At 41.4% G+C, this 25,395-nt stretch overlaps 1 protein-coding gene across 3 annotated transcripts in view; it reads left to right on the forward strand.

Annotated features, from left to right (window-relative positions):
* Positions 1 to 3,580: 3,580 nt before the first annotated feature.
* The window catches only part of RNASEH2B (ribonuclease H2 subunit B), a 44,563-nt gene continuing 22,748 nt past the window's right edge, over positions 3,581 to 25,395 (forward strand). Inside the window, exons 1-5 of one of the 3 annotated variants that reach the window (XM_074566370.1) lie at positions 3,581 to 3,789; positions 16,369 to 16,440; positions 19,397 to 19,504; positions 21,771 to 21,847; positions 24,408 to 24,528. In XM_074566370.1, coding sequence (XP_074422471.1) covers positions 3,726 to 3,789; positions 16,369 to 16,440; positions 19,397 to 19,504; positions 21,771 to 21,847; positions 24,408 to 24,528 — 442 coding nt within the window. In that variant the 5' untranslated portion in view covers positions 3,581 to 3,725. The remainder of the gene's footprint in view (positions 3,790 to 16,368; positions 16,441 to 19,396; positions 19,505 to 21,770; positions 21,848 to 24,407; positions 24,529 to 25,395) is intronic. The other 2 variants (XM_074566378.1, XM_074566373.1) reach the window with 2 other exon arrangements.

Genomic DNA, 25,395 nt, shown 5'->3' on the forward strand with positions numbered 1-25,395 from the left:
TTTAATATGAGTAAATTACTGCATTATTTTTATTCCAGAACGGATGTCATTCTACAGCCTTATTCAGGCCCATTTGAGAATTTCCGTTTGGGGCATTTTGAAGTATCTGAAAAAATCATTTCTATCTGAAAGTTCCTGGAAAAGGACATTATATATCTCAGGACCAATATGCATCCAGAGATTGTGGTAAACACTCATAAATCGAAAGAAATAAATATCTGGAACATTCATTCAGTTCAATTGGTGTTAGGAGCACTCAGCACCTCTGAAAATTAGCTTGCTTACCAGGTGTCTACATAAGGACGGATCAATGCTTTGAAAAATGTGAACTTAATAAGTCAGTTTTGCAAACATATAGCAATGTTTGCTATAACATTTCCATCACACACTACAGTCAGGGAGGAAATAAAATGCCTGGAACAACTGCAGGTTATGCCTCTAGACTTGACCCTGACACACACTGCATCTGGAGGCTTGCAGGGCTGGATTCCTGGCTTTTCCAGAGCTTTGTTAAGCTCAGGGATGTACAACAGCCTGCAACTCATTGTCATTTTTAGGACTGGAGGCCAAATAGATGTTGTTATTTATGGAGAACCTTTTCTCCATATGGAAGGCTTTCCTTCTAGGAAGGTATCAAACACAGCAACCAGCTCTGTTCTGCTCTTCCAGTGCTCATGTAGGGATTACAGCAGAACAGTTGGGAGCCTCTTTCTCTCTTTGCTAACACAAGTACTGAGGAGGGTTTTACAAGACCCATCAGTGAATGTTGCAATCCAGGCATATGCTATGGCAAATTGCAATCACTTTGAAAGCAAGCGATTTCAGTGGGGACTTCTTCAAAACACATGGTGTGGTGTGGTCTTTGGCACTCAGATCTTGCCCTACTTCAAGCAGGGAAAAAATCAGGAAAATTAAAATAAAACAAATTTAGATTACTGTAATCTCAGAGTAATGAATGTATATGCTCAAACTTCAGGAAATTATTTTTTTCAGCCTTACATCAACTCAGCTGTTTTGCATATGTTGGCCTTGGTTAGTTCTGCTCTGGTTTCGGGCATAGATATTAGTATGTTTTTAATATTTGTTTCATATCTCTGAGATTTACAATTGATACGTACACTTTAATACTTTTGATAACATATAATATTTGTCTCCTAAATCCTCTGGGACGGTGGCCATCAACCCATTCTTGTGTTGGTAAAACTAAGTTTATGTACTTATGGACATGTATATGAAAATACACATAAGCATGGGTCTCATTTCATGACTGTGGCTCCTTGGTGTGAGCTGTGGGTATAGGACCTATATAACAAGATCATATTATACACCGGGGAGGACGACTGTTGTGAGACGACTCCAGCTCTGCCCACACCTAGCCTTGGAGGACTGAAGTTCCACAGAATGGCAGAGGCTGTCAGGTACCTCTGGAAAGGGTCTAGTCCAGCTCCCTGCTCTGGGCTGGGCCAGCTACTTGGGTACTCAGGGCAATGTCAGGTTTTTAACATCTCCATGGATGGAGACTCTGCGGTTGTCCAAGACAACCTGCTCCAGTGTTTGACCAACAACACGCTAAAGGCATTTTTTCTAATGTTTAAATGGAATTTACTGCATTTCAGTTTGTGCCCTTTGCCTTGAGCCCTGTGAGTCGGCACCACTGAGAAGAGCCCAGCTACATCCTCTTTACTCCCCCCATGAGGTATTTATGTATGTGGATTAAGATACCCCCCCAGGCTTTCCCTTCTCCAGGCTGAACAGCCCCAGCTTTCGGCCTTTCCTCACGTCAGATATTCAAATCCATTAATCACCTCTACAGCTCTGCACTTCTGCCTTTAGGTCCAAACGCATCGCGCCTTATCAAAGCGGTGCTCCCCTCAAGACAAAGCTTTTGGCAGAAGTGCTGCCTCCTGCCAGGGGCCAGTGGCAATGGGGCAGTGGTGGGCACCGCTCAGCCATGGCCACCTGAGCACCTGCCACAGACCGCTGCAAAACAAGTCCCCTCCCGGCCTGCGATGGGACAGGGTTAAAAAGAAGCCTCTGCCTGACAGCTGTCAGGGTGTGAGGGGGAAGGCGTGTAGAATCATAGAATTGTCTATGTTGGAAGGGACCTTTCAGATCATCGAGTTCAACCATCAACCCAACACTGACAAGAACCATCACTAAACCATATGTCTAAGCATCACGTCTACCCGAGCTGCTTACCTCCAGGGATGGTGATTCAACCACTTCCCTGGGCAGCCTGTGCCAATGTTTGATAACCCTTTCAGGGAAGAAATTTTTCCTAATATCTAGTCTAAACCTTCCCTGGTGCAACCTGAGGCCATTTCCTCTTGTCCTATAGCTTGTTACTTGGGAGAAGAGACCAACCCCCACCTCTCTACAACATCCTTTCAGGTAGTTGTAGAAAGTGACAAGGTCTCCCCTCAACGTCCTTTTCTCTAGGCTAAACAACCCCAGTTCCCTCAGCTGCTCCTCATAAGACTTGCTCTCCAGACCCCTCACCAGCTTTGTTGCCCTTCTCTGGAGCCGCTCCAGCACCTCAATGTGTTTGAACAGGTTGCCCAGAGAGGCGGTGGAGGCCCCATTCCTGGAGATATTCAAGGCCAGGCTTGATGAGGCTCTGAGCAACCTGATCTAGTTAAAGATGTCCCTGCTTATTGCAGGGGGTTGGACTAGATGACCTTTAAGGGTCCCTTCCAACCCAACACATTCTGTGATTCAATGTCTTTTTTGTGGCGAGGGGCCCAAAACTGGACACTGCACTTGAGGTGGGGCCTCCCCAGTGCTGAGTCCAGGGGGACAGTCACTTCCCTAGTCCTGCTCACCACACTGCTCCTGATACAGGCCAGGATGCTCTTGGCCTTCATGGTCACCTGGGCACACTGCTGGCTCATATTCAGTCAGCAGTTGACAAACACCCCCAGGTCCTTTTCTGCCGGGCAGCTTTCCAGCCACTCTTCCCCAAGCCTGTAGCGCTGCATGGGGGTGTTGTGACCCAAATGCAGGACCCAGCACTTGGCCTTGTTGAACCTCATGCCATTGGCCTCAGCCCATTGATCCACCCTGTGATCCACCCATTGATCCACCCCACCACATGGTCCTGATCCCTCCGTGGAGCCTTCCTACCCTCAGGCAGATCAACACTCCCACCCAACTCGGTGTTGTTTGCAAACTTACTGAGGGCACACTCAATCCCCTCGCCCGGGTCGTTGATAAAGATATTAAAGAGAACGGACCTCAACACTGAGCCCTGGGGAACACCGCTGGTGGCAGGCCGCCAACGCCCGTCCGCTCCTGGGACGCGTCCGACCGGCTGCCCGCCCTCCCCCCCTTTCCTCCTCCCCTTTCCTCCTCCCCTTTCCTCCCCCCCTTTCCTCCTCCCCCCCCGCCCCACAGCCCGCAGGCCACTGGCGGGGCGGGCGGAGAGGAGCGGCTTTGCCGTACAGTGGCTTGTACCATTCCCTCCAGGCGGGAAGGGGGGAGCGGAGGGGAAGCAGCCGCCCAGCCCCAGTCACCTCCGTGCCCTGCTGCCGCCCGCGCCCCCCTCCTCACGCCCGCGGGGTGGCGCCGTCCTGCCGCGGCGCGCGGGGCTGCGGGAGCGCGCGGCGTCTTTTCCCGCCTCTCCGCTCCCGCCTCTGGTGGCCCCGCCTTGGCCGCCATGTTGCGGCGGCGGCGGCGGGAGAGGCGGCGGGAGCGCGGGCGACGGCCGCCGCCGGGGCGTACGGAGCATGCACGGCGCCAAGCAGCGTCCCGCGGACGCGCACCCGGGCCAGTGGGTGCTCCTTGCGCCAGGTAACTCAGCGGGGCCCCGAGGTGGGACAGGCCCCGCCGCAGCTCCGGTTTCTCGTCTTCCACCGCGCCCCGCTGAGTGTTGTTGGCGGCGCTTGCCCGCATCGCGGCGGGGATGGGCAGGAGACGGGCGCCCTTCTGTGAGGGCGTGGGGCAGGTCTCTGGGCTGCTGTGCGCAGCCAGCCCTAGCCCTGGTGTGGTTAAGGATGGTTTGAGATACAGCCTTTACCCAAGGCCCGACAGAGCATCCCCCCCCCGCCTTCCCCTCTCGAGGGACCCTCTTTCCCTCACTGCATCTGTCCGTTTTATTTTTGTGTGTCATTAGGGTTTTCCAAAGGTCAGCTCACCCCTGGTTTGCAAACAGAGGAGCTGTAAAACAGAGATCTTGTCACTGAGGTCCCTGATGGAGCCTTGCCGTCATCTCCCTGCTGCTGGCAGCCCACCTTGCCTCCATCCCCTTAGTCCTTTCCTGCGTTTTTTTGAAGGAAGCGGTTTTGTGACCTAAGGCTCAGCTTTAAAACAAACTCCTTGGAAGCCAGAGTGAGATCCCCTCAGCTCCTCCTCTCTATAGGCTAAAGACACAGACCTCCACATGGCAGCTCTGCAGATGCAATATATACAAGGCCTTAAACACTCTGTAGGCTTAGTTTGTCTTTCTTAGCACTGAATAAATGGGAAGATGCCTTTCCCCCTTTACGTTTATTTCTGCCTAGTCTCAGGTTTTAAAATTTTAAATTCACAGATTACAAAAGGTTTTTATGTTAAAGAGTATGAGTGAAACAGGATGTGCTCAAACTCCAAGACACTAAGAGAAAGGAGGCATTTTGTAAGTGCTTTTTTTTTTAGTTTGATTTCCTAAGGAAATGCAGCTTCCATAACTATATGTGGGCCAGCTTTGTACTGTGCCTGTTTCTTACCCCACTCAAAACTTTTGAGTGTTAATTTCAACTAAACCTGAGAAAAAGGAGGAGCTATTTGGAGTAATTTTATGAGCTTTGTGAAAATGTCTGCGATGATGTGAGAAATGCTGTAAATGGCACTGCTGAAGGAAAGGTATAGCAAGAGCTTAGTTCAGCAAAAGTTGAAAAGAAGGCAGGAGCTCAGTCTTCAGACATGCATCCATAAGAAATCAAGCTTCTCTAGTTACATGAGAAACAGAACCAGTTGTTATGATTTCACTGATTCCTCTGTTCCTCTGGTTTTAACTTTTCAATACCACCCTATGTTATCTGACATGCTTGATGCCTAAGAAAGGAATTTAAGAGTGAGGAATTCCTTTTTTTTTAATATTGACTCTCTGCAGACTAGGATTTAAAGCTGAATCTTGTATCAGATGACTGGCTATGCCAACAGATGTCCATACTGTGCAAATATTTACAAATATGCTTAACTTATGCATGAGTAGTCAGTTCTGTGCAGTAAGTTAAATTCTTCAGTAAGTGTTTGCAGGATTGGAGCCAGAGCTTGTAACTTTCATGAAGCCAGACAGTTTGTATTACCAATTATGCCAGCAGTGCTCTGACAAGATTTATATAGTACTCCAGACCTGTAAGAAAGTTTATTAAGCCTTAGTAGAGCCCCAAAGCACATAGTGATTTTAGAAAAAGTGTGGCTGATAATTTCAGAAATCCATGACTGATGGGACTTGCCAATTGTATGAATAGGACTGCTGAAATGAAATACATTTAATGATTTTAGTTTGAACATTTTTTTCCGGAAAGAGATTTTTAAAGGTGACGGCTATCACTTTTCGAAGTTTTGTATTTCTTAACTGCTTTGTTAAATGGATCTCAGAAGTTCTTTGTTGTCCATTTAGCAGAATATTTAGTGGGAAGACCTGACCACTTTTAGGAACGAAGATGGATGCAGTTGGATTTATAGCAAAAAATGCTTTTTATTTGACTGTTAAATTTTATTCATATGGCAGTACGTATCTTTGTAATACCCCGCATGGCATTATGCAACATACATGCGTAAAAATGGCTGTGTAAATAATTGCAGGACTTGGTTCTGGATGTGAGTTTAATACCATTCGTTAATAAGTCTTCCAACACCTTCTAGGTGTAAATAGCCTATTTATCTACTTGTATCTGTGGCCATTATCCTGTGCATAGTGGAAGGAAGGAGCAAGGTGTGTTTTAATGCTATGTAAGAAGCTCCAATACTTGTTTTGTAATAAAGGCTGTTTCTAAGGTCCCGGTGTCAAGTGCTTAAGTTAGTTTGAACTGCTCACCTGGGTAGTCTGCCTCCTAGGACAGCTTGTAAGGTTAATAATTTATACCAGCCTACACAACCTAATAGTATCTCCACTTGGATATATGCTGTTCATCTTGTTTTGATTGTGACATCTTAGAAGTTCCTGTATGGGTGGAGATAGTGACTAGTTCTGCAAAGAGGCTAGATTCCTTAGTCTGAAAAAGAATGAGGTCGGTCAGAAGTATGGAAGCAAAACAATGAGAACTGAAACTTGCTTTCTTAAGCATCGTGGTTTTTTTTTTTTTCAATCATTCATACTGTTAGAGTTTCAACAATAGCTTCTTAGAACAAGGCAAAGACAGGGCTGGAGTTCTGAACGATGATGCATGTGTTCCTCTGATTCCGTAGTTATTATGTCATTCTGGGAATCTGTCTGATTTTGCACAAGTCTCTGACCATGGTTTTGCTGCTTATGTGACATGTAGGAACACTTAACTGTAAAAAGCACGTGTAATTGAAAGGTGAGATTCTTTCTAATTTGGACTTCAGCAACTGACAGCATTGGGTTGGTATCTGGAATACAGCAGCTAAAAAGCCGGCAGATTTAATTTTCTAATTGCCATAGAAAGTGAGCAGAGTATGCTTGTCTGCTTTAGTATTGGAGGTTATAAAATTATTACTGATCTCCTTGTTTCAGTACACGTTTATACACTTTGTTATATTGCATAGACAATAAATTCCTGCTCTGCTGTTCAGAGCACGTTTGAAGACTGAAGAGGTAAATTTCAATTTTGTTTCTGCTCTTAATTTTTTGTATTGATTTCAGTGTTCTGGAAACAGCTCAGAAACAAGGAATTTCCTCAGTTGGGTAGAACTGCCCATGTTCTTTGTTGAAGTCATGATTATGGCTAGAAGAGTAATGCAGTTGGAGCGTGTGTTTTACCAATTGTGTGTGTTATCCCAGCCCTCTTGAACTGTTCTAGGCAGCCTGCCTCTGTCACTTTCCGTTGCAAGTGGTTAACTCTATCATTGTATTTCCAGTACTGTAAAATTTTGATCATTAGTGCCCATCTCATGCCTGCTGATCATAGGACAAAGCTACAAACTGTATAGCTCAGCGAGTAGTTTGTATGGATTATAGAGGTGGGTGAAGGTGGGAAGAAGGAGCAGAGTTGCCTGAGCTGAGAGGCAAAGGTGATGTTCAGTCAGCAGGCCAGTCACCCTGTGCTTCATTTCAGTTAGTCTTTCCTATGGCTTTCTTTCCTCATTTGTTGTTATCAGCAGCCCAATGAGAAGTCTTTGCTCTCACCAGCCCTTTCTCACACCAAGACACCCAGGCTGTTTGGCATGGGAGAGTCACACCAGGGAAAAGGAGAGCCTCAGTCAGTCATATCTGGGCTCGCTGGTAAGTAACTTCTAGATGAGGTAGCAAACTTTACTTTTAGAAATGGTAGCCTATCCCTGTCCTGGTGAAAGCTCTGATGATGGTGTTTCTGCTGATACTTATTTTTTTCCATGGAGGCAGGATGATTTGATGTGCCAATACAATCAGTTTTTTGTTTTGTTTTTATAAGTATAATTGTTCCTATGTTAGGAATTGAAACACCAAGGGCAGGACAAAGGGGGAAGCCAGAAGTCAAGGGGAGAGGAGTTAGGAAGTGTTGGTCTGATGAAGGTAGGATGAGGAGAGGGTGGTAACCATGATAATCATTCCTGAAAGGCTGGAAGCCACTCGTGTACATTGTGCAGCCTTATCACAGACATTTAGAGGAAGCTTGAGAAATGGATGTGCAGAGTCAAGTGAGAAAAAGATGAACAAATAGGATGAACGTAGATGGAGAGATTGGTCATATGGAGGGAGGCAATGAGGACAGAAAACTTGGGCATGTGGGTAGGGGTAGAACTGTGCATGCTGGACTCAAAATAGAGTCTTTGGGCAGTTTCTCCAGTTGCAGATTAACTATGCTGTGCTATACAGGCACCAGATTTGGCCTAGAGCAGACTCAGCTCAGCACTAACAGTTTATTAGTTGAAGTGCTGTGCCATGTTAACACATCTCTGCTATTTCCAGGACCAGCTTTGCAGCGCAGCTGCTTTCAGACAGTGTCTGAACTAATAAGTCCTGATGGACCCAAGCTGGCTCTGTGCAGACCCACTTGGGTGTTTCTGTGCTGTTCTCCACGTTCCAGGGGATTTTATTAGCTTGGCTGGAAATGCGGATCTGAACTTGCTTTGTGCAGGATAGTTGACGTCAATTGTTAAGAAGACCTCCCGAATCTGGAGTTCTGGAGGAATCATAGTACAGAGGCACCAAAGTGGTAATAAGTCCTGAATGACCCACATGGACTTCATTGGTGGGTGGCTGAATTTCCAGATTGTGCTTTTCTGCATTTCTCGTAGTAGTTGGATAGTCAGGGATGTTATATTATCCATGTGTCCAAGCCTCGCCTGAGAACATAGAGCTTGCTAGACAGGCTTTCTGTTGTACTGGTCTAGCTACTGAATAGGTACAAGGGCAAAGAAGTAGCTTCTGAGGATTAAGATCTGGCCATCTCACAGCTAGAAAGCTGCTAATGATGTATTTAGTAGAGGAGATTCTGTCTGTGTTTACTGGGTATTCATATACATTTTTTTAAAATTCTACTTCCCGAACCACTGAGAATTTTTTGTGTGTGTGCATATAGGAGATTTCTACTTTCTTTATGAGTTGGGCCCATGGAACTTCCATTTTTAATGTTTTCTCTGAAAATCATGAGAACTAGAATTATTTTCTAGACAGAGAAATAATACTGAGACCCCACCTGATTGTAGGGTTGTAAGCGCAGGACTATGGAAGACCCTCAAATACTGCAGTAGAGTCGCTGTGGGTGACATAGATCTGATCTGGCTGCATGTAACAAATAAACATTCTTACGTAATGGCTTTGAACTGGTCTTACCAATAGCAACCAAAATCACACTAGCTGCTTAACAGGGTGGGTGTGAAGGGCAGTGTCTTCAGTACACTTTCTCAGGGATAGGTGTTATGTCAGAACTGGAACTATTTATATCTTTCACTGGTTTTAGCAAAGAGGTCAGGAATTGAAGGCAGTTTTCTGAGTCTGGTGTTGCACTCTACACCTGAAGTTAAGACTGCTGTGTTTAATTTGTTCTGTGTTTGTCTGTCTTAGGAAAAGAAGTAGGGGTTAGCTGCAAGATGAAAATTATTTTCAACCTTTATTTTTCTGAACTAGATAAGTTTAGTTGACTACATTTTTTCAGTCTGCTGTTTTCTTAAACCGTAAATTGATTAGCTTTTTTATTTTTTTATGGGAACTGCCATATGAATAGCACTGGAAGGATTGTGAGGGGGGAGGGAAATTTAACAATCCTATTATTTTTAGGAATTACTTATTTAAAAATAAAAGGAGCAGTTTCACATTAGACTTGGCAAGTTGTTTGAACAAATCTTATATATGCCAAAAGTCAGATGGAGGCAGAAATAAATGGACTGTGATGCCAAACCATAGGGCATCAGCACACATTAAATTAATCCTTCGTTCTTTCAAATGAGACTAAGGAACCTTTGTCTCTGTGCAACAACAGAGGAAGCGTTTGACTTGAAAATTTTGGGTCATATTGAGAGAAGATGTCATAGCAAAAGCAGCTGTGGAATACTTAATGCATAAAAGTAGTTTGCTTTAAAATCTGAAGTAGGCAGGTTTAGGTTTGTTTTTTTTTTCTCCATTCAGTTCAATTTATCTGCTACAAAATACAAAACAGTGCTGGACTGTTAGGGAGTTTGATTCAGAATTATAATGAATATCGAAACTGAGCAGGATACTTGAACATTAATACTTCCAGAATAATTTAGATAAAGAACTTGGAAATAATGTTTACAGTAAACAAATATGTATGTTTTTTAACAGCTGACTTAAAACATTAGAAATAATATATAAAATATATGCACGTATTTATATACCTTTTTAATAAGGTGAATGTGAATATGCATATTTTAGAAGTTAGCACTATGTGGGCATATTTTACTTAATCCCCCCCCTAAATTGGCATTTGCATCTCCTGAACAAAGCCTTTTGCCTGCAGGTAATTTGCACCATTTCTTACATGTCATCTCTTAAAAGACATACTGAGCTCAGCTGTGTATAAAGCAGATATAACTGGCAAGCTAAGGAGCCAGAAGGAAGCATAGCAAATAAAATAACTGAAAAGAGATGTTTTAATGTGTAACACCATCTCCTACTTCTCCTGTCTGCCATCTGGCTTGGAAGAGACCAACTTATGCCAACTTAGGCCTCTCTGCACATGGGAATAGGGCTGATTCAGCCAGTAATACAGCTGCACCAGTGTTGACCCTATAAATATTGAGAAGGGAAGTCTGAAGTTTTTATCCTTTCAAGTGATAACCTGTTCTTGAACTTCTCAAGATTGACCTCTCCTTCATTCAGCTTGAACCCCTGCATGGTCTGCCTTGCATCTAGGTTTCAGTAATGGATGAATTAGTGCTGTCCATTGCTGCCAGTGAGTCTATGAACGTGTTTTTTTGGCCAAAGTCAACTGTGCCAGCATAAAGGGAAGCCAAAAGATGCTCTCAGGCAGAAGTCTTAATATTTATCTGTATTGCATAGCTGTGTACTGGAGCAAAAGACCACTCAAACCATCTAGTAGCATTTCCATGTGAAGTTTTGCTGGAGATAGAAAACAGCGCCCTTTTTAGATATCATTGTGTTTTATTGTAGGATTTTCAGGTGAAATGGGATCCAGAAAGATTTTAAGGGGCGTAAATTATGTCACATTAAACATTATTTCCTTAGGGCATGAAATAATAAATGCTGTGATTACCAAACTGATAACCATTCTGTCTTTTACAACAGGCATGGCAAAAGTCCCCTCACTGAAGTTAGTACTATGTATGATCAAGGAGAGGATAAAGTGGTGAAATAACATCAAGTTAACATAACTGAGTAACAACTAAGAAGATATTTCCAAAAATCAAATGTATGCAAGTGTAAAGCCATACCTTATATGTAAGCACCTGCAAAAGAATCTGTTTGCAGAGGTGAATAGAGCTGTGTGCCATTTAGTACTCCCCTGAGAGTATTGTAAGCTAGGGAAGAAACATGGTAGTCTTGTGGCTCATCTCTTGCTTTCCCACCTCTGTAAAGTGACATAGGATCTAGTTTTCTAGTTAGCTTACACTGGTCAAAGACTCCAGTGTCATATATTTTCTATGTTGTTTCTATGCCATCTGCTTCTGCCATGGGTTCTGTCCCTTTGTTCCGGTGATCGTGTAACCATATGGTGAGTGAGAATAGCTTACTGATCTGGGTGAAAATTAATACTACTTTTTTGTGACTGGTTATTTCTCAACGGGATCAGTGAACTGAGCTGGCTTGTTGTGTGGCCACGAGATTGCTAGTTGTGATGGAAAAAAAGCAGCAGAGATGTGCAACAGGGAGGGAGCAGGAGTGGGGACCTCAGGATTGCACTTTTCAGTGGCCTGTGATCTTTGGTCATGAAGCCATTCATGAAACTGTATCCTCAGTCTGTGCATACCTGAATTCATTCATTATGCTAATAGTTAATTACCTTGTAGCTTACAAAATTTGTCAAAAGTTTGGGTGGTACAAAGTACTGGATTTATCAATTAATTTTTACTGGGCTCTTCTCAGAGCATGCTGCAGAACAGAGGACACAGGCACTGAATTGAAACCATTTACTTCAGGGTTGACTGATTCTAAAAAGAACATAAATAAAGTGATTATTAGATCTGACATATCTGTACCCTTAGGATACATAGTTTAAAGTCTTCCATAAAATGTCCTTTTAATGGGCTCCATCATAATGTCTCCAACTGACACACCTTTCGTGCATGGTTAGAAGTTAAGGAGGGAATGGAAAAGACTTGTGTAGGTGACGTATGGTTTAATAGCTGTTTTTAAATGAAATCTTAACTTTATATTTCCAGACTTTTAAATAATCCTGTTTTTTGCAGGATGATGGTGGTAGAGAAATTTGTGCTCTCAGAGGGTTTTTTCCTCTTACGCAATTGACAGATATTTACAACTTTTTTGCTTGCTTGGCTGGCAGCTTTTTGCGTGGGAATTCCATATAACTTGATATTAGCCTGTTATATATAGTATTCCATAAGCAATTTAAAAAAAAAAAAAAGGGTGAATAGACCTTGCATCGTCCCTAACAGTTTCATAGATTTTAGTGGGAGTTTTATGTTTTTTTCCAATTTATTCATGTTGCTGTACCAGTGAACACTTTTTTTTTTTTTTAACGGCCAGATTCATTAGTGCCTCATATCTGTCCATTGTGGAAGAAATTATTGCCAGAAATCCTTTGACAGCTGGTTCATTTTCACTTTGTTCTGTTTATATATTTTATAGAATTTGCCTCGTTGTATGTCTGACCTCCACAAAATATGATAGGCTTTTCTCTTTTTCTGTAATGGAAAGCTTCATTTAAGCTTTTACAGTCTCTTTTGCTCAGCTTCAGGATTCTGAGGTTCCATCTGTAGACTCCAGTATGACTGATGGACACATCACCCACATTTTTAGATGAACTTTGTGTGATTTGGTTAATAGTGAATGAACAGTAGACTATAACTTAAGCAAAGTAGTCACGCTTATCAACCCAGTGTTGGCATTTAATTGTCCTGCATTGTGTTTACCTCAGAACTCCCTCCTGTGGTGTAGCTGTAAGGGTACTGTACCTGGATTCACTCTGCATTGCTGGAGGTGTCTGTCAGCTCAATGGAGACAGAGGCATATACTTGCAGGGGATGGTACAGGTGGGTTTAGGCTTTAGGTGGGTTCAGCTGCCTCCTGGGAGTGCCTGTCATCTGTCTCTCTGGCAATTTAGAGAGGGGTTTGCTAACTGAGATGCTTCCCTGGGACAGAATTAATTGTGCCCCTCTGTACCCTTGTGTCATTGTTTTGTATCCTTGTAGTGAATGTTGTCCTAGGAGAATAGCAAGCTGTGCTGGCATATCTGTTAGTGAGCTGACCTGTACTGACTGTGTGTTACCTGCAGCTTACAGCTGCAAGACAATTGGTAGAGAGTATAATATTCAGTCAGAAAGGTCTTACCTCTCACTTGTTATTCTTGTAGATGAAAAAGTTTCTCAGGGCTGAGCTATAGAAACTGTTGTAGTAGGTGTAGTGGCAATCATCTGATGTTTTCCTTTAGGTTTCAACAAAAAAGCTCTTCCTGTAGCGTCCCTTTCATCTGCTTATTTTCTGTAAGATTATTTAATATCTGGACGTGAATCTTAAAACTAAAAAAAAAAAAGACCTATTTTAAGTCTTAGTTTTGCTAGAAAATTGCTACAATACTGCTTTTTAAGAAGTCTTTCTTTATTTAGCTGTAAGAGAACCTTGCCCATATACGAGGATTGATAAATGTTAATGACATTAAAGAAATCCAGTTACCTTTCCTGGCTTCAGGCCAGAACACACACAAGTTAGATTTGGACACCTAACTTCAAAAATCCGTTGCTCAGCATTTTTCTAGTCATGAAGTGTTTAAATTCAGATAAATAGGGCCTTCTCCAACCTTAAGGCCATGTTAATATTGCATGCAGTTTTCCAAGCAGGCATTCTCCCAATTGCCTCTTTTTATCTGCCAACTTGACATGTAGTAGAGCCAATCTGTAACAAAAATATACTTCAGATGCTCCTGGAAATGGAGTAGGGTATTGCCTATGTTTTGAGGAAACTGAAGGTGAAAGAAACTCAAAAGAAACCACTTTTGCCTTTACCCACTCCTTCCCTTCTTCTTGTGTGTGCGTGCATGTGCGTGTCCCTTCTGATCAACCATCTTCTGTGGCAGCTGTGTGGAGAACATGACATACACTCTGATCACATCAGCATGAGATACTGGGACTGAAGGCTGCAACTCAGACTGTTCATTAGGGTATGATCGCTTCTGTCCTCTGTGCAGTGATGAATCCCATGGAGCTTGGGGAGAACCAAATAACTATACGGGCAGAGCTGTGCTGCTGTTCGCATGGGGAAGAGCAACTGGCTGAGCCAAGGCAGCTACAGGACCAGGCTGTGTATCCAAAGGGGACGAGTAGATGATGCTGAGCCTGGGATAGCATGGAGCAAGCCTTAGTGATGGAGGGCCATTATGTGGGTTGGGAAGGCAGAAGATTGATGAGGAAGAGATGGGACACTATATCCCTTGGGTTTGTTACACTGAGCACTCCCTACGTGCAGGTGTCTCCCAGGCTTAGCAGGGATGGATAAATTCAGAGTGTTACTAGAAGGTTAGGAAAAGTACATATCAACTAAATAAAGATGTGAACTTCATTAAAAACAGCTACATTAGGAAGGATTGTCTACTTAATTGTTCACGTTATACAAGATGCAACTTAGCATTCAGCTGGACTCATTCCCAGCGTTCATAAATCTATGTATGAAGAAAGTGGAGCAAGTGAGCGCTAAAAGTTCCTTTGGGGTTTTTTGTTATTTTGCTTTTTGTTTTAAATTTTGAAACTCACATTTAGTGTGTATATTTTAAAATGTTCATGTGAAACACATCAAAGTAAACACATGCACTGTGTTTCTTTCACTGTCATTAATCACTGTAGTGTTTTAAAAAGTAACAAAAAATACACTAATGTTAAACTGTGGTCAAGAATTGAAATATACATAGCTCCAGAAATTTGAAGTTTGCCTTTGCCAGGGCAAATGTAGCTTGACAACCGTGTGTGTTTATGTATCAGCATATGAAGCAAGTGTGATTAGCAAATACGGACTTTTTCCATTAAAAATCCTCAACTTATATTGAAACTTTTTCAAAGCGCTTTTTCAAGGCACCTGAGGACTCAGCTAAAAATGCAGGGGAAGAAAATGACTAAGTTCTCCGAACCACTCTGAGAACTATTATCCTCCAGCACTTTATCACAAATGCACTTGCTTTTTAAACCCTGCTTATATCTTTATCTGGGCAATTTCTGTTTGTGACAAAACTGAATAGCCAGGAGTGAATGTGAAAGATGAGGGTTGTTTGGGGCTTTTCATGTCACTGAGGTGTCAGTGAATGGCCTGTGAGAAGTCCACCTGTCCTCTTTGGATGTGTTGGGGATAGACTTTCAGCCAGAGTGGAGGACAGCTATTTTTGGCTGTACCTGAGGTTCGTACTTCCCTGTTTTCCATAGAAAACAACTGTGCTGCCTCCCTCTCCATGAACCTCCTGGATGCTACCGAAAGGGGAAGGACAATATGGCACTTCTGTTCCTTCCAGCCGTCTCCCTTGTGAATAGCTGTGCAGCCTGCCTCTGCTGCTCCTCTCTGCTTTCCTCAGCAGCACCATAACATAAACATCAGCCTGATCCCTGTCAGTCCATTCTCTGGGGTCTGGAGTATCCAGGTTATGTATGTGAAATGCTTTAGTAATTTTCCTTGCTCTGATGAATGCCTATATGAAAGGAATTGGGACAGAACTGGCAGTGTGCAAGCTAAGAAAGATGATGCTGTCACGTTGCTCTTCGCTCACGTGTAGGAAGTTGTTTTCATAAATATAAGTTGGACTTTCCCTACAAAGAGAACTTGGATAGAATATAACTAGCTGGGGACCCTTATAGATGTTTTTTCAGACCTGAATCAGCATCCTTGTGGGAGCTGTTTCTTTTCTAATTTTTTTTTTTAATTTCACAGAGAAATCGTACTTTTGTGGTTCTGCTTTTTGTCTTTTTTTTTTTTTTTTTGCTAAAGACACAGAAAAGGGAACTGTCAGAGGCTTAAGCCAGAGCTGCTGTATTCTCTCAGCTTCTTTTTCCTGTGAGGGGAATTAAATGCACTCTTTATTTTTCAAGACTATACGTAACAGATAAACAAGTGTGGATGTTTTTCACAGCAGTAACAACCACTCAGAGAATTCCTGCCCCATATTCCTGCATAATCTGACTTCCTGAAAACTTTAGAGGACCACTGTTGCTTCCCACAGATATTTACCTTTTACACTTTTAACTTTTCAGTGTCCACACTGTGCTTGGCCTAACTTACCAAAGCATTCTCATTGTCTTTGTGACTAATCAGGACAACATATAAGTTCATCTCACTTAACTGAGATGTCAGACTTAGTAGCTCAGTTGCCTGAGGCTCTCTAGGGGGAAGTGGTTTTCAAAATCTAAATCATCCCCAGGTGCATACCTTTTCTGTGGCAGATAGAGCATGTCAGGAAGTCTGGAATCATAATTTAGGTGCCTTGATCAGGTAAGATGAATTTGGGCTGAGGCACATAACTTTTATGCAGAAAATATGTGAGTTTTCAAAAATTGTCAATCCAATTAATTTTGAATATCTTGGAGAAGCATGGCAGAAAGTTAAATACTTCTCAATTTACAAGCTCATAACTTTTTCCTCTCCCCCTACAGAGGCTGCTACTGACCCCTCCAAGACACCTGACAGCGAACCTTTGTTTACAAAACTGCGCAATCCAAGTACAGGCAAGTTTTGGAATTCTGACATTCTTAATGTTTTGGTTGACTCCCACCATCACCAAAAGATTCATATTTTGCATGCTGAAATAATGATGATAGTGTAAGTCTTACGTGCCAAAAATAGTGCTGGTAATGCCAGATAGTTAATGCTGTGCAAACATTTAGGATTTCTTTTATAATTTTAATTGGTTGAACTGTTTATTCATCAGGAATATTGGCAGCACAAAAAAGAGGTGTAATTTAAGTTCTGTTTTTAAGTACATTAGTTTGGGGAGCTTACAGTGTTGGGTGTTGAGCCTGAGCTTTTTTTTAATCCAGATTTAGGCTTCATAGCATTCATCATATGCTATAAAATAAATAGTTAGAGTTAGAAGAAGTGATTCGGTTACACTTACCGAGCTGTTTGAGTCTTCTCATTTTTAAATCTAATTTTCTTCTTCCCCTCATTCAGCTGGTGTTGTCTCTTTTCTCCTTAATAGATGATGAGGCACTATGAATTCAATACATTGGAAAGACCAGCAAATGCAGGCAATATAATGATACCACCATCCCACAGTTATTTTCTTCTAGTCAGATTGTTCTTTTTGTCAAGGTTTTGTTATTATATGAGTAATGTAATAATTGGAGTATGAGATACTGCAGCACTAATTTGCAGTAAGCCTTTGTTAGGGTTAACATATTTTGTTTGAAAAACACATTTCATGCTGCTTTTCTTTCCTTTCGTAAACTTGTTTGTTTTCTATGGATTTAAGTTGTATGTTTTTGTTTTGAAATTCATTGCTAGTATTTATGTGTGTTTGTAAATAAAGTCTTCAGGTACATTTTAATGTCGCAATATAGTAATTGCTACTTGTTCTCAACAGAAGAAAATAATTAAAAACAATAGATACAGAATGTGAAATCACTTACTCATCATGATACCTGTTTTTTGATTGATCAGATTTACAGTGGGAGTATATAGCCGTGGATATTTTCCACCTGCCCTATTATATTGGCTTTCTAATTTGTTATGTTTTTAAAAGCGTAGATATTAATATGCTTTTCTCAGTGGAAGAAGAGATCTGTTTACTTTGTAGAATCAGAGATCTTGGGAAAGATTTCTGGAGAAAACCTGAAGTACAGTGATTGCCTGGGTATGTTCCTTTAGAATTTACAGGAACTTATTTATAGACCTGCATAAACTTTCAGTTATGTAGCCTATTATAAACATAGGGTCTGAAAATGGAAGGACTGAGAACACCCTATTAATGTATTTTCCTTACATTTGAGTCTAACAGATGAATTATTGATGCCAGATATTGTATAAATACGCACTGAAGGACTCAGAGCACTATGGAATTCATGCTAACCACTTTATTAAATGAAAGTGTGCATGGTCCCTTTTATAGACAGGTAGAAAGGGCAAAATTTCTATCCCTTACAAAGACTATAAACTACGGTTTAGCCTGCAATCCAGAAGTACCACAAGAAGCAATTTTCAAAGTGCTGAACTAAAAGAAGGGAAATAACCATGCTGCAAAACATAACAACTAACTCAAGTGGTAAAGTTGTGAGCAAAGCTGCCTAGGTTCTCTCTCCATCCACTAGAGTTTCTGCCTAATGACACTGTTAGGAACCTGTGGTGACTGTCTTTTTAACATAAGCAAATAAATTAAGGAGCTGGAGTTAGACAACAGGAATCTTTCCCAAGATTTCGTAGCTCACCACGGCATTTGGCTAGCACGCTCACTGGTGGGGGTCTCAAGTTGTTCAGTGAGCACTTCTACGAGTAGTTTGACGTATGGTGTTGATCAGGCTATGGTGTAGACCCTTGCTGAGAAGGACATGGTAGTGACAGAGACCTCTACTCCCCCTTATATCTACTCTTCACTCCTCTCCTCCCCAAAAGAAAAATTATTATCAGAGAACTGAAACGATATCCTTAGGTGAGGTTAAACATCTGGTCAGCCTTTTGAATAAAGGGGGGGGAAAAATGCATTATCAGTCATTTTGGGGAAGAGTTGTGTCTGCCCATTTTCACTGACCTCCCCGCGCACCTAGGGATCTCTGCAGACTGAGAACAGCGGTGCTGATGTCAGCTTGCAGGGGCTTACGCTGAGACTTTTCTGCGCCAGCCCATGATCTGTAGGTCAGTGCAGCTTTGCAATTTACATGTTTTGAGCAAGACTGCCATGTTGTAGTTGCTCTTGTCTCTTGGAGATGGATTGATAACCAAGACAGGACCAGTCCAGCCAACAGACTGAACTGATCAAATTTCTGTGGCCCCTTGTGTAGTTCTGTCAAGTTCCTGTTTTAGATGTGGAAAATCCCAGTCCTGTTTGCAACATATTCATCACCCTTTCATTATAACCCAGAACTAATGTGAAATGGCAGAGCTGTGTTATGGGGTAACCTGAAATAAAGCTTTCCTTTTCCTTTCCAAACTATAAAGATTCTGGTGGGCACTTCGAAGTAACTTCTTTTAGCTTCCTTGTTCACCTTATTTGTCTACCCATACTGAGTCGTCAGCAATCCATTTTGATGCACAAAACCAAAATTATTTCAAATTGTCACTTGAAGGTTTGAGACGTTTGTTCCCCTAACCCAGAGTCTGATATCTTGGAGACAAACATGATAGAAGGACAGGGAAATTTCTTGTTTTCCACCTTCCCCCTTCAGTACAGACAAAAGCTGATGTCTTGAGCGATTTTGATTTGGGTTTGGATCAAAGGCTTTGTGTTGTAAGATGAACTATTCACACATCTTATTTATTGATTCAAATTCAGTTTGGTTTATAGAGCTGGTAAATGAACATCTGTATATAATACTTTTCTTTGTCTGAGCTTTCTTTGTAGTGAGTTTATGTAGGATGTGTGTATGTTTGTGTGTCTGTATGTATATAAGGCACATTCTTCAGATGTACTGGGTATTCTTTTGATTTTTGTGAAAGCTTACAAACACAAACCAGATTTCTTTTCAACAGGGGAAGCAACCCTTTACTTATTCAATAGTGGTGCACAGCAGCTGTTTGAAGTAAAAGCTTTTCATGAGGAATATCGTTCCTGGTTTATAGGTCAGACTGTTCAACAAGGTGAGTAATACAATGTATCCTTCCCCCAACTGTAACTAATGTTCATACACAGACCTTCCCTCTCTCTTCTAGTAAATTTACAGGTGTTTTTCCTAGTTGTTTGAGGCATGCTGCATCACATCCCCACCTTCTGACACTCTCGTTTGCCATCTGGATTTAACCAGGGCTAGGGGCTTTGTGGTCTCTCTTTAAAAGGCTGCCTTTGGCAGCCTCAATTAGACAGATGTTCATTTGTCTTTGAGGAAGGGGGGGGGTGGAGGGGGAGGGGGAAGACATTCAATTGTATTTAAACTGAAGTGCCATAAAATACTTAGCTTGCCTTGTCAATCAGACCAGCAAGTCTTCAGTTTAAGTTAAATATGTGTTATCCTACGGGAGGGAAAAAGGGCTGGAAGGCCTTAGCTAGCTAAGCAGAGAACAGTGTGTTAGAGCTCCAAGCGTTGGAATGTACAGTCTTGCTTTCTTTTAATTACCTCTGTAGTCCCCTGTGTGAGTGCTGGGATCCCAGGATAGGCCTGCTGTCAGAAGGTGCTGTTTCAGTGTTTTGTCTGAAGCGAGCTCGTCTATACCATCCCAGTCATTCCCTGATCCTACCTCGGCTTTCTGAAAATGAGGAGGAAACTTACCTAATTGCTTGTGACGGCTTTAACAATCCTTTATTGGTAAGGATGTCACTGGAGTAGTGTTTCTTTGCCAGCATGTCCGTAGTCCAAGCAATAATTATTAATTCAGGAGATGAAGGTATATTTACTTCATCCTTTTTTAACTGGAAAAAAGACCATTTATAGTAACAAAGCAACTCCCTCAGACATATGCCTTCTTTAATAGTAATATCCCAAGGTGTGCGTTAACTTTTAAACATCCTCTGCAGGTGCATATAGCAATGCAAGCAGTATGTCTGTGAGCTTTTCCTTGCTCCATCTGGGGGTGAGCCAAAAGACTGGGTCTGCTCCCTGCTCCCAATTATGTCCGCATTGTGTTCTCCCCCTCCCTTTCTAACCTCTATTTTTGCCCTTGGGAAATAGTTGCCTTAAGGAATCATCGCCTCAGCTTTCTTTAAAAGATACAGTGAGAAAAATTGTTCCTGAATGTTAGGGCTGCTGCATTTCTGAAATGGTCAGGGGAAGAACAACACAAGAAAGCTATGTGTTTGCAGTTAAAGCAAATTATCTTGTTATCCTCAAAGAAGGGCAGAGGTCTTTTTATGCCTTTGGAACAAATAAAAATAACTCTTCCTGGAGGTACAGTGGAAAGCATTTAAATGGAAGCTTTGAGAAAGTGGCTAGTATTTTTTTTCCCTCCAGTTTTATTATCAAAGCTTTCATGTTTGTAAGTAGTCCTGGTGCTTGCTTTGCCTCATGCAATGCATCATGTCAGTGGTACAGTTGTTAGATTGGCTATCAGCTTTGTCCAAACCACGTTCTTCCCACCCCATCTTTTGTTAGTTTTAGGGCCATCGCAGTACGATTTCCTTTTCTTTAATTATCTTAATCATGTGAGTTGAAACAAAAAAAAATGCATTTATTTGCTTTTGGTTTGCTAATTAATGTCAAATTGTCATCAATTATTGGGTCTCATTAGTGAATTTCCTTGATGTTACATCGTTTCCAATTATCTACAATTACACAAAAAGCCTGACTAAGCCATTGTCCTGCAATGAGCTCCAGATGGGCAGAGGTGTCCGTTTCAATGGGAGACCAAGTTCTTCCTTTGTGTGTAACTTTGAATACAACATACTGAGTGATATTTTCTGATCTATTTAAGTTTATTTTGTTCTATTAGGAGACTGCATGCAGATTCTCCCCCTGCAGATGAGAGGCAGCTCTAACTTAACTAGGTCTTGAAATTCTTTCTTGCCCTGCCTACTGCCTCTTTTGCCAGCATGGTGTTACCTTGCCCAGTGTTTGAGGTGCAGTATATTGGTATCCCAAAAAAAGTTTCTGTTACACCCAAACCTGCCAACAGAGGGCAGCTTCAATTTTGCTGTTTTTTCCAGAAAAAGGCAAAACTAAGTGCTTGAAGCCAGCAGACCTGCAGCAGACCTCATGCTTTGGTTTGGCAGGGTCGAGAATGGAGCTCTTTCTGTTTTTTTAATATAAAATCACAAATAACTTTTTTCTGCCCATTTTATTAAAATATTGGGATAATTGCTGGAAAAAAAAGATTTTCCTCTTCTGCCCACACTCCTGAAAAGCATCCAAAAAGAAAAAGTTCAATATATTGTGCCTCTTGGTACGAAGCTTACTTTTACATATCTGTCACTTAGATGGGCGCCTGCTGTTTGTTACACCAATGGACCCTTTATTTCTGATCCTTTACTACCTCATAAAGGCAGACAAGGAGGTAAGCCTGCTTTATTTTTTTCACTGGAATTCTCAGGAGAAAGCATTCTGACTTCATTTTTTGCAGAAGTTATGTAAATTTTACAAAGAGGGGCTTCCATAATAGTGGAATTGTAATTTGCGTTTAAAGCAGAGATGTCCACCCTAGGAGTATTTTTGTTTGCATCAAGATTTTGTCAGTGAAGTATATTCCAGGAGTTGGTTTACAATCTCAACAAACTCTAATCTCCTCCTTTCAAAAGAAGCAGAGAATCTCTTTTGTCCTTTCGTGAGACCGTGTCACAGAACTATTGAATTTAAAATGATGAGATGTCATCAGAGAAAAAAAAAATTCATACCCTTTCTGAGGCATCAGTGAATGATTCATTTTGGGAAAGAAGGGAAAAAGAGAGAAGAATTTGGATGCTATGGGGGAGGAAGAAGAATGTTTCTGTAGCAGTTTGAACTTGAAAGGAAACATTGCCTTTTTAGAAGCAGTGTTTGTAGAGATGCGTAGAACAGCAGCAGGATGATCAGGTATCCAAAAGTTGGATAATTAATTAATGGCTTAATTGATTTATCATGGGTGTGGCAAAACCTCACTTAGATTTCTGAAGTGTATCAAAAGTCATAGGCAAAGTTATTGATTTATTGTTTATAACCTGGCTGTGGAAAAAAGGGCATAAAATAAAATATAAATGTTGATCATTGGGTTTTGTTTCATGGAGTCAATAATTTCACTTTATGCATCGTAAGAGTTTTTGCTGTAACAGCATTTCCTATAAGGCTGCTTGCTATTTTCTGCTTTAGATTGCAAGTGGAGAATGCAGAAGAACAATTTTTGTGTGGTGAAAAAATGAAGTCCAACTAGACATTTGTAACAGTATCCGATTGTTCTGCAATTATTTGAAATTATTTGTTATAGGATGTACAAACGTATTCTGTATTTCTGTGGTCTGTTCCTGCTTCAAGGTGGCCCATCAGAAGTCATTTCACAAGGAATAGTTTAGCTTGCTCTCTAGGCACTGTGCTTTGTTTGAATTCAGCATCCCTTTGAAAGCTTTATACCAAACTTAAATTAGGGAGACAGTAAATCTGCTCTGTCTACATGGTAGACAGTTGAGGTAGCCTGAATAAAGGACAATTATTGCTGCTGTTTCTGTGCATGGGAAGAGTCCTGTACTGCCCTTTACTTTCTCAGTATGTTGCTTTCTAGGTTTTCTTGTTTCCTAGGCAAGGCATGGTGCCAGATAAATGCATAGAGCTGTTCTGGGTCCTATAATGGGGCAAATGCCTTCTTGCAGCGCCCTGCCTAAGTTAGCATATTCTTCAGTGAAGGGAAGTCTTGAGGGTTGTGTTGCAGATACCTCATGCAAGGCCAGCTTGAATGCAGCACAATCGCTTCTGGCTTGAACTACTGACTATGAAGGTACCCACTGGGTATCTTAGGATCATCCTTTGCCCCACCGTTTGGTTTTGGTAGTGTGATGCAGGGTTGCTTAATCTGTCTTCTGAGCAGAGCCATCTCTTTCTTGGCTTAGACTCTGTGCCCCTGCACAATGTAAATGTGACTGTCTTGCTTCAGGACACAAGCGGGTTTGTGCAGGTGAGTTATCTATAGGGAACAGTTTATTGCAGCTTTATTTCTGCCTCTCGTAACCTTTTTGCTATTGTGCCTTTTCTTTTTCAGGAGAAAAAAGCTTCAGATCCTTTCAGGGTTTTTTTGTTTGGGTTCTTTGCTTTTTCTTATTGTGGTTTAACAAAGAATGGCTACTTTTATTAAGCCTCTGACTGTCTATCAAGAGGATTAATTAATAATGAAAGCACTATACCCAAGTGCTTTTTTTCATGCTGACCGGTGTAATGACTTTAGCTTTGGCTCCTGAGACCATGCACTCTCTAAGGATGGAGAGCTCACTGAGTCTTTGTACTGATGCGCTAAAGGATCTTTCCAGAGGGAATGCTGCCAGTTGTGCCAAACCATGCTGAATGATTATGCATTGTTTGGCAACGGCAAAATTTATTTGATGGTTCTGTCATGTGTGGGGCTATTAAAGTTGTGCCAAGATCACTTTATATACATACTCTGGCCAAAGTGGAATTGACTTTGCAGAGGTGAAAGGTTAATACTGTGTTCCAGAAGCTGCCCTGCTCCTTTGAGATTTATCTTTATGGAAGGAAAAGCAAAATTTGAACGGAAGTTATGACACTGGGTTTAATCCAACAGGTTTTGGTCTAAAACAGTATTGGCACGTACTGACTACTATGTCTTATGTCATCTTCCAAAAAATCCCACTGTACTTCACATTAGTTTCTCCCCACGTTGTATTAAATTTGGTCTTTTAAGTGCAGTAATTGAAGAGTTCAGCATTTTGCAGGTATTTACTGGTTTGAAATAAATATTTATAGTTTGCTTTGTAATCAGTTTCTGAATATGTCATGTGTTACCATTCAAAATACGATCTTTAAATCCTTTATTTTAAAGCTATGGCAATTGTATGTATACTTCTATATATGTGTAGTGTGTATATGTGTCTTAACATTATAATAACGCTTTTATAATCTCTTTGATGTATTTTCAGCAGCAGGGAAAGTTCCAGCCACTCGATCAAGTTGTGCTAGACTCAGACTACCCGAACTGCCCATTGCTGCTGAAGTGTGCAGATGTTAAACAGTACATACATCATGTAACAGAAGAAAAAGGTGAAAAAAGGGGCTGGGGGGCAAAAAAGGACTTGATTTGTTAGTGCCACTTCATTACAAGATAGATTTAAATACTGTTTTTTGCTTTACCAAACACTCAAGGTGCTGGATGAAGTTGTACTTTAAAAACAGAAGCTTAGGCTAAGAAGTTGTCGTTGCATTATTGTGAATAGTAATGTGTGGATCTCAGATTATCTGCTGGAAGTCTAAAGTATTTGTGCAGTCTTGTTGCTACGTGTCATAAAAATGATAAATTGATCAGATCTGGCTTCTTGACATTATTGTATGTGTTGTGAACTCTCTTTGCCTTTTGATGAAAGTTTTACATCTCTCTAAATTCTTTATTTAATGTAGGATGGTCTGGTGTGGAAGTTAACTGTTTTCCATTTGGCTATATTTCCTCCCTTTGTCACAAAGCATTCAAACAATAAGTAGGAAAAAGCTGGAAAAGAGAGAATATGCTGCTGAGAAAGGAGAGCACAATTCTGCTAGCCTTGCATAATTTAGTGTTGTGGGTTTAAGTTCAAAGACTTAATTTTTTTTTTTTAATAAAAACCTTTATTGGGATGCATAAGTGTATGAGAGAGAGAACCTACACAGAAAAAAAATAGCAAAGCATTAATTCTGTGCATGGTGTCCTCAACCTTTGCCCAGAATTCCCTTTGGTCTGGGGGCTTTTATTTTATTTGAGGACAGTGTATGCTTTCTAGGGAAGAAGAAGGATCACTACTTAATTTTTGCAGCTTGGCAGACCCACAAAAGATGCGAGATCTCAGTTTTTGTATTCAGCCCTTTAAAAAGCATTCTCCTTATGCTTGCTGACTTCTTCATAGTGAGTGGAGATTTACCTACACACAGATGGAGATC

This window comes from Larus michahellis, chromosome 1 (assembly GCF_964199755.1).
Source record: "Larus michahellis chromosome 1, bLarMic1.1, whole genome shotgun sequence".
In the NCBI taxonomy this organism is placed as follows: domain Eukaryota; kingdom Metazoa; phylum Chordata; class Aves; order Charadriiformes; family Laridae; genus Larus; species Larus michahellis.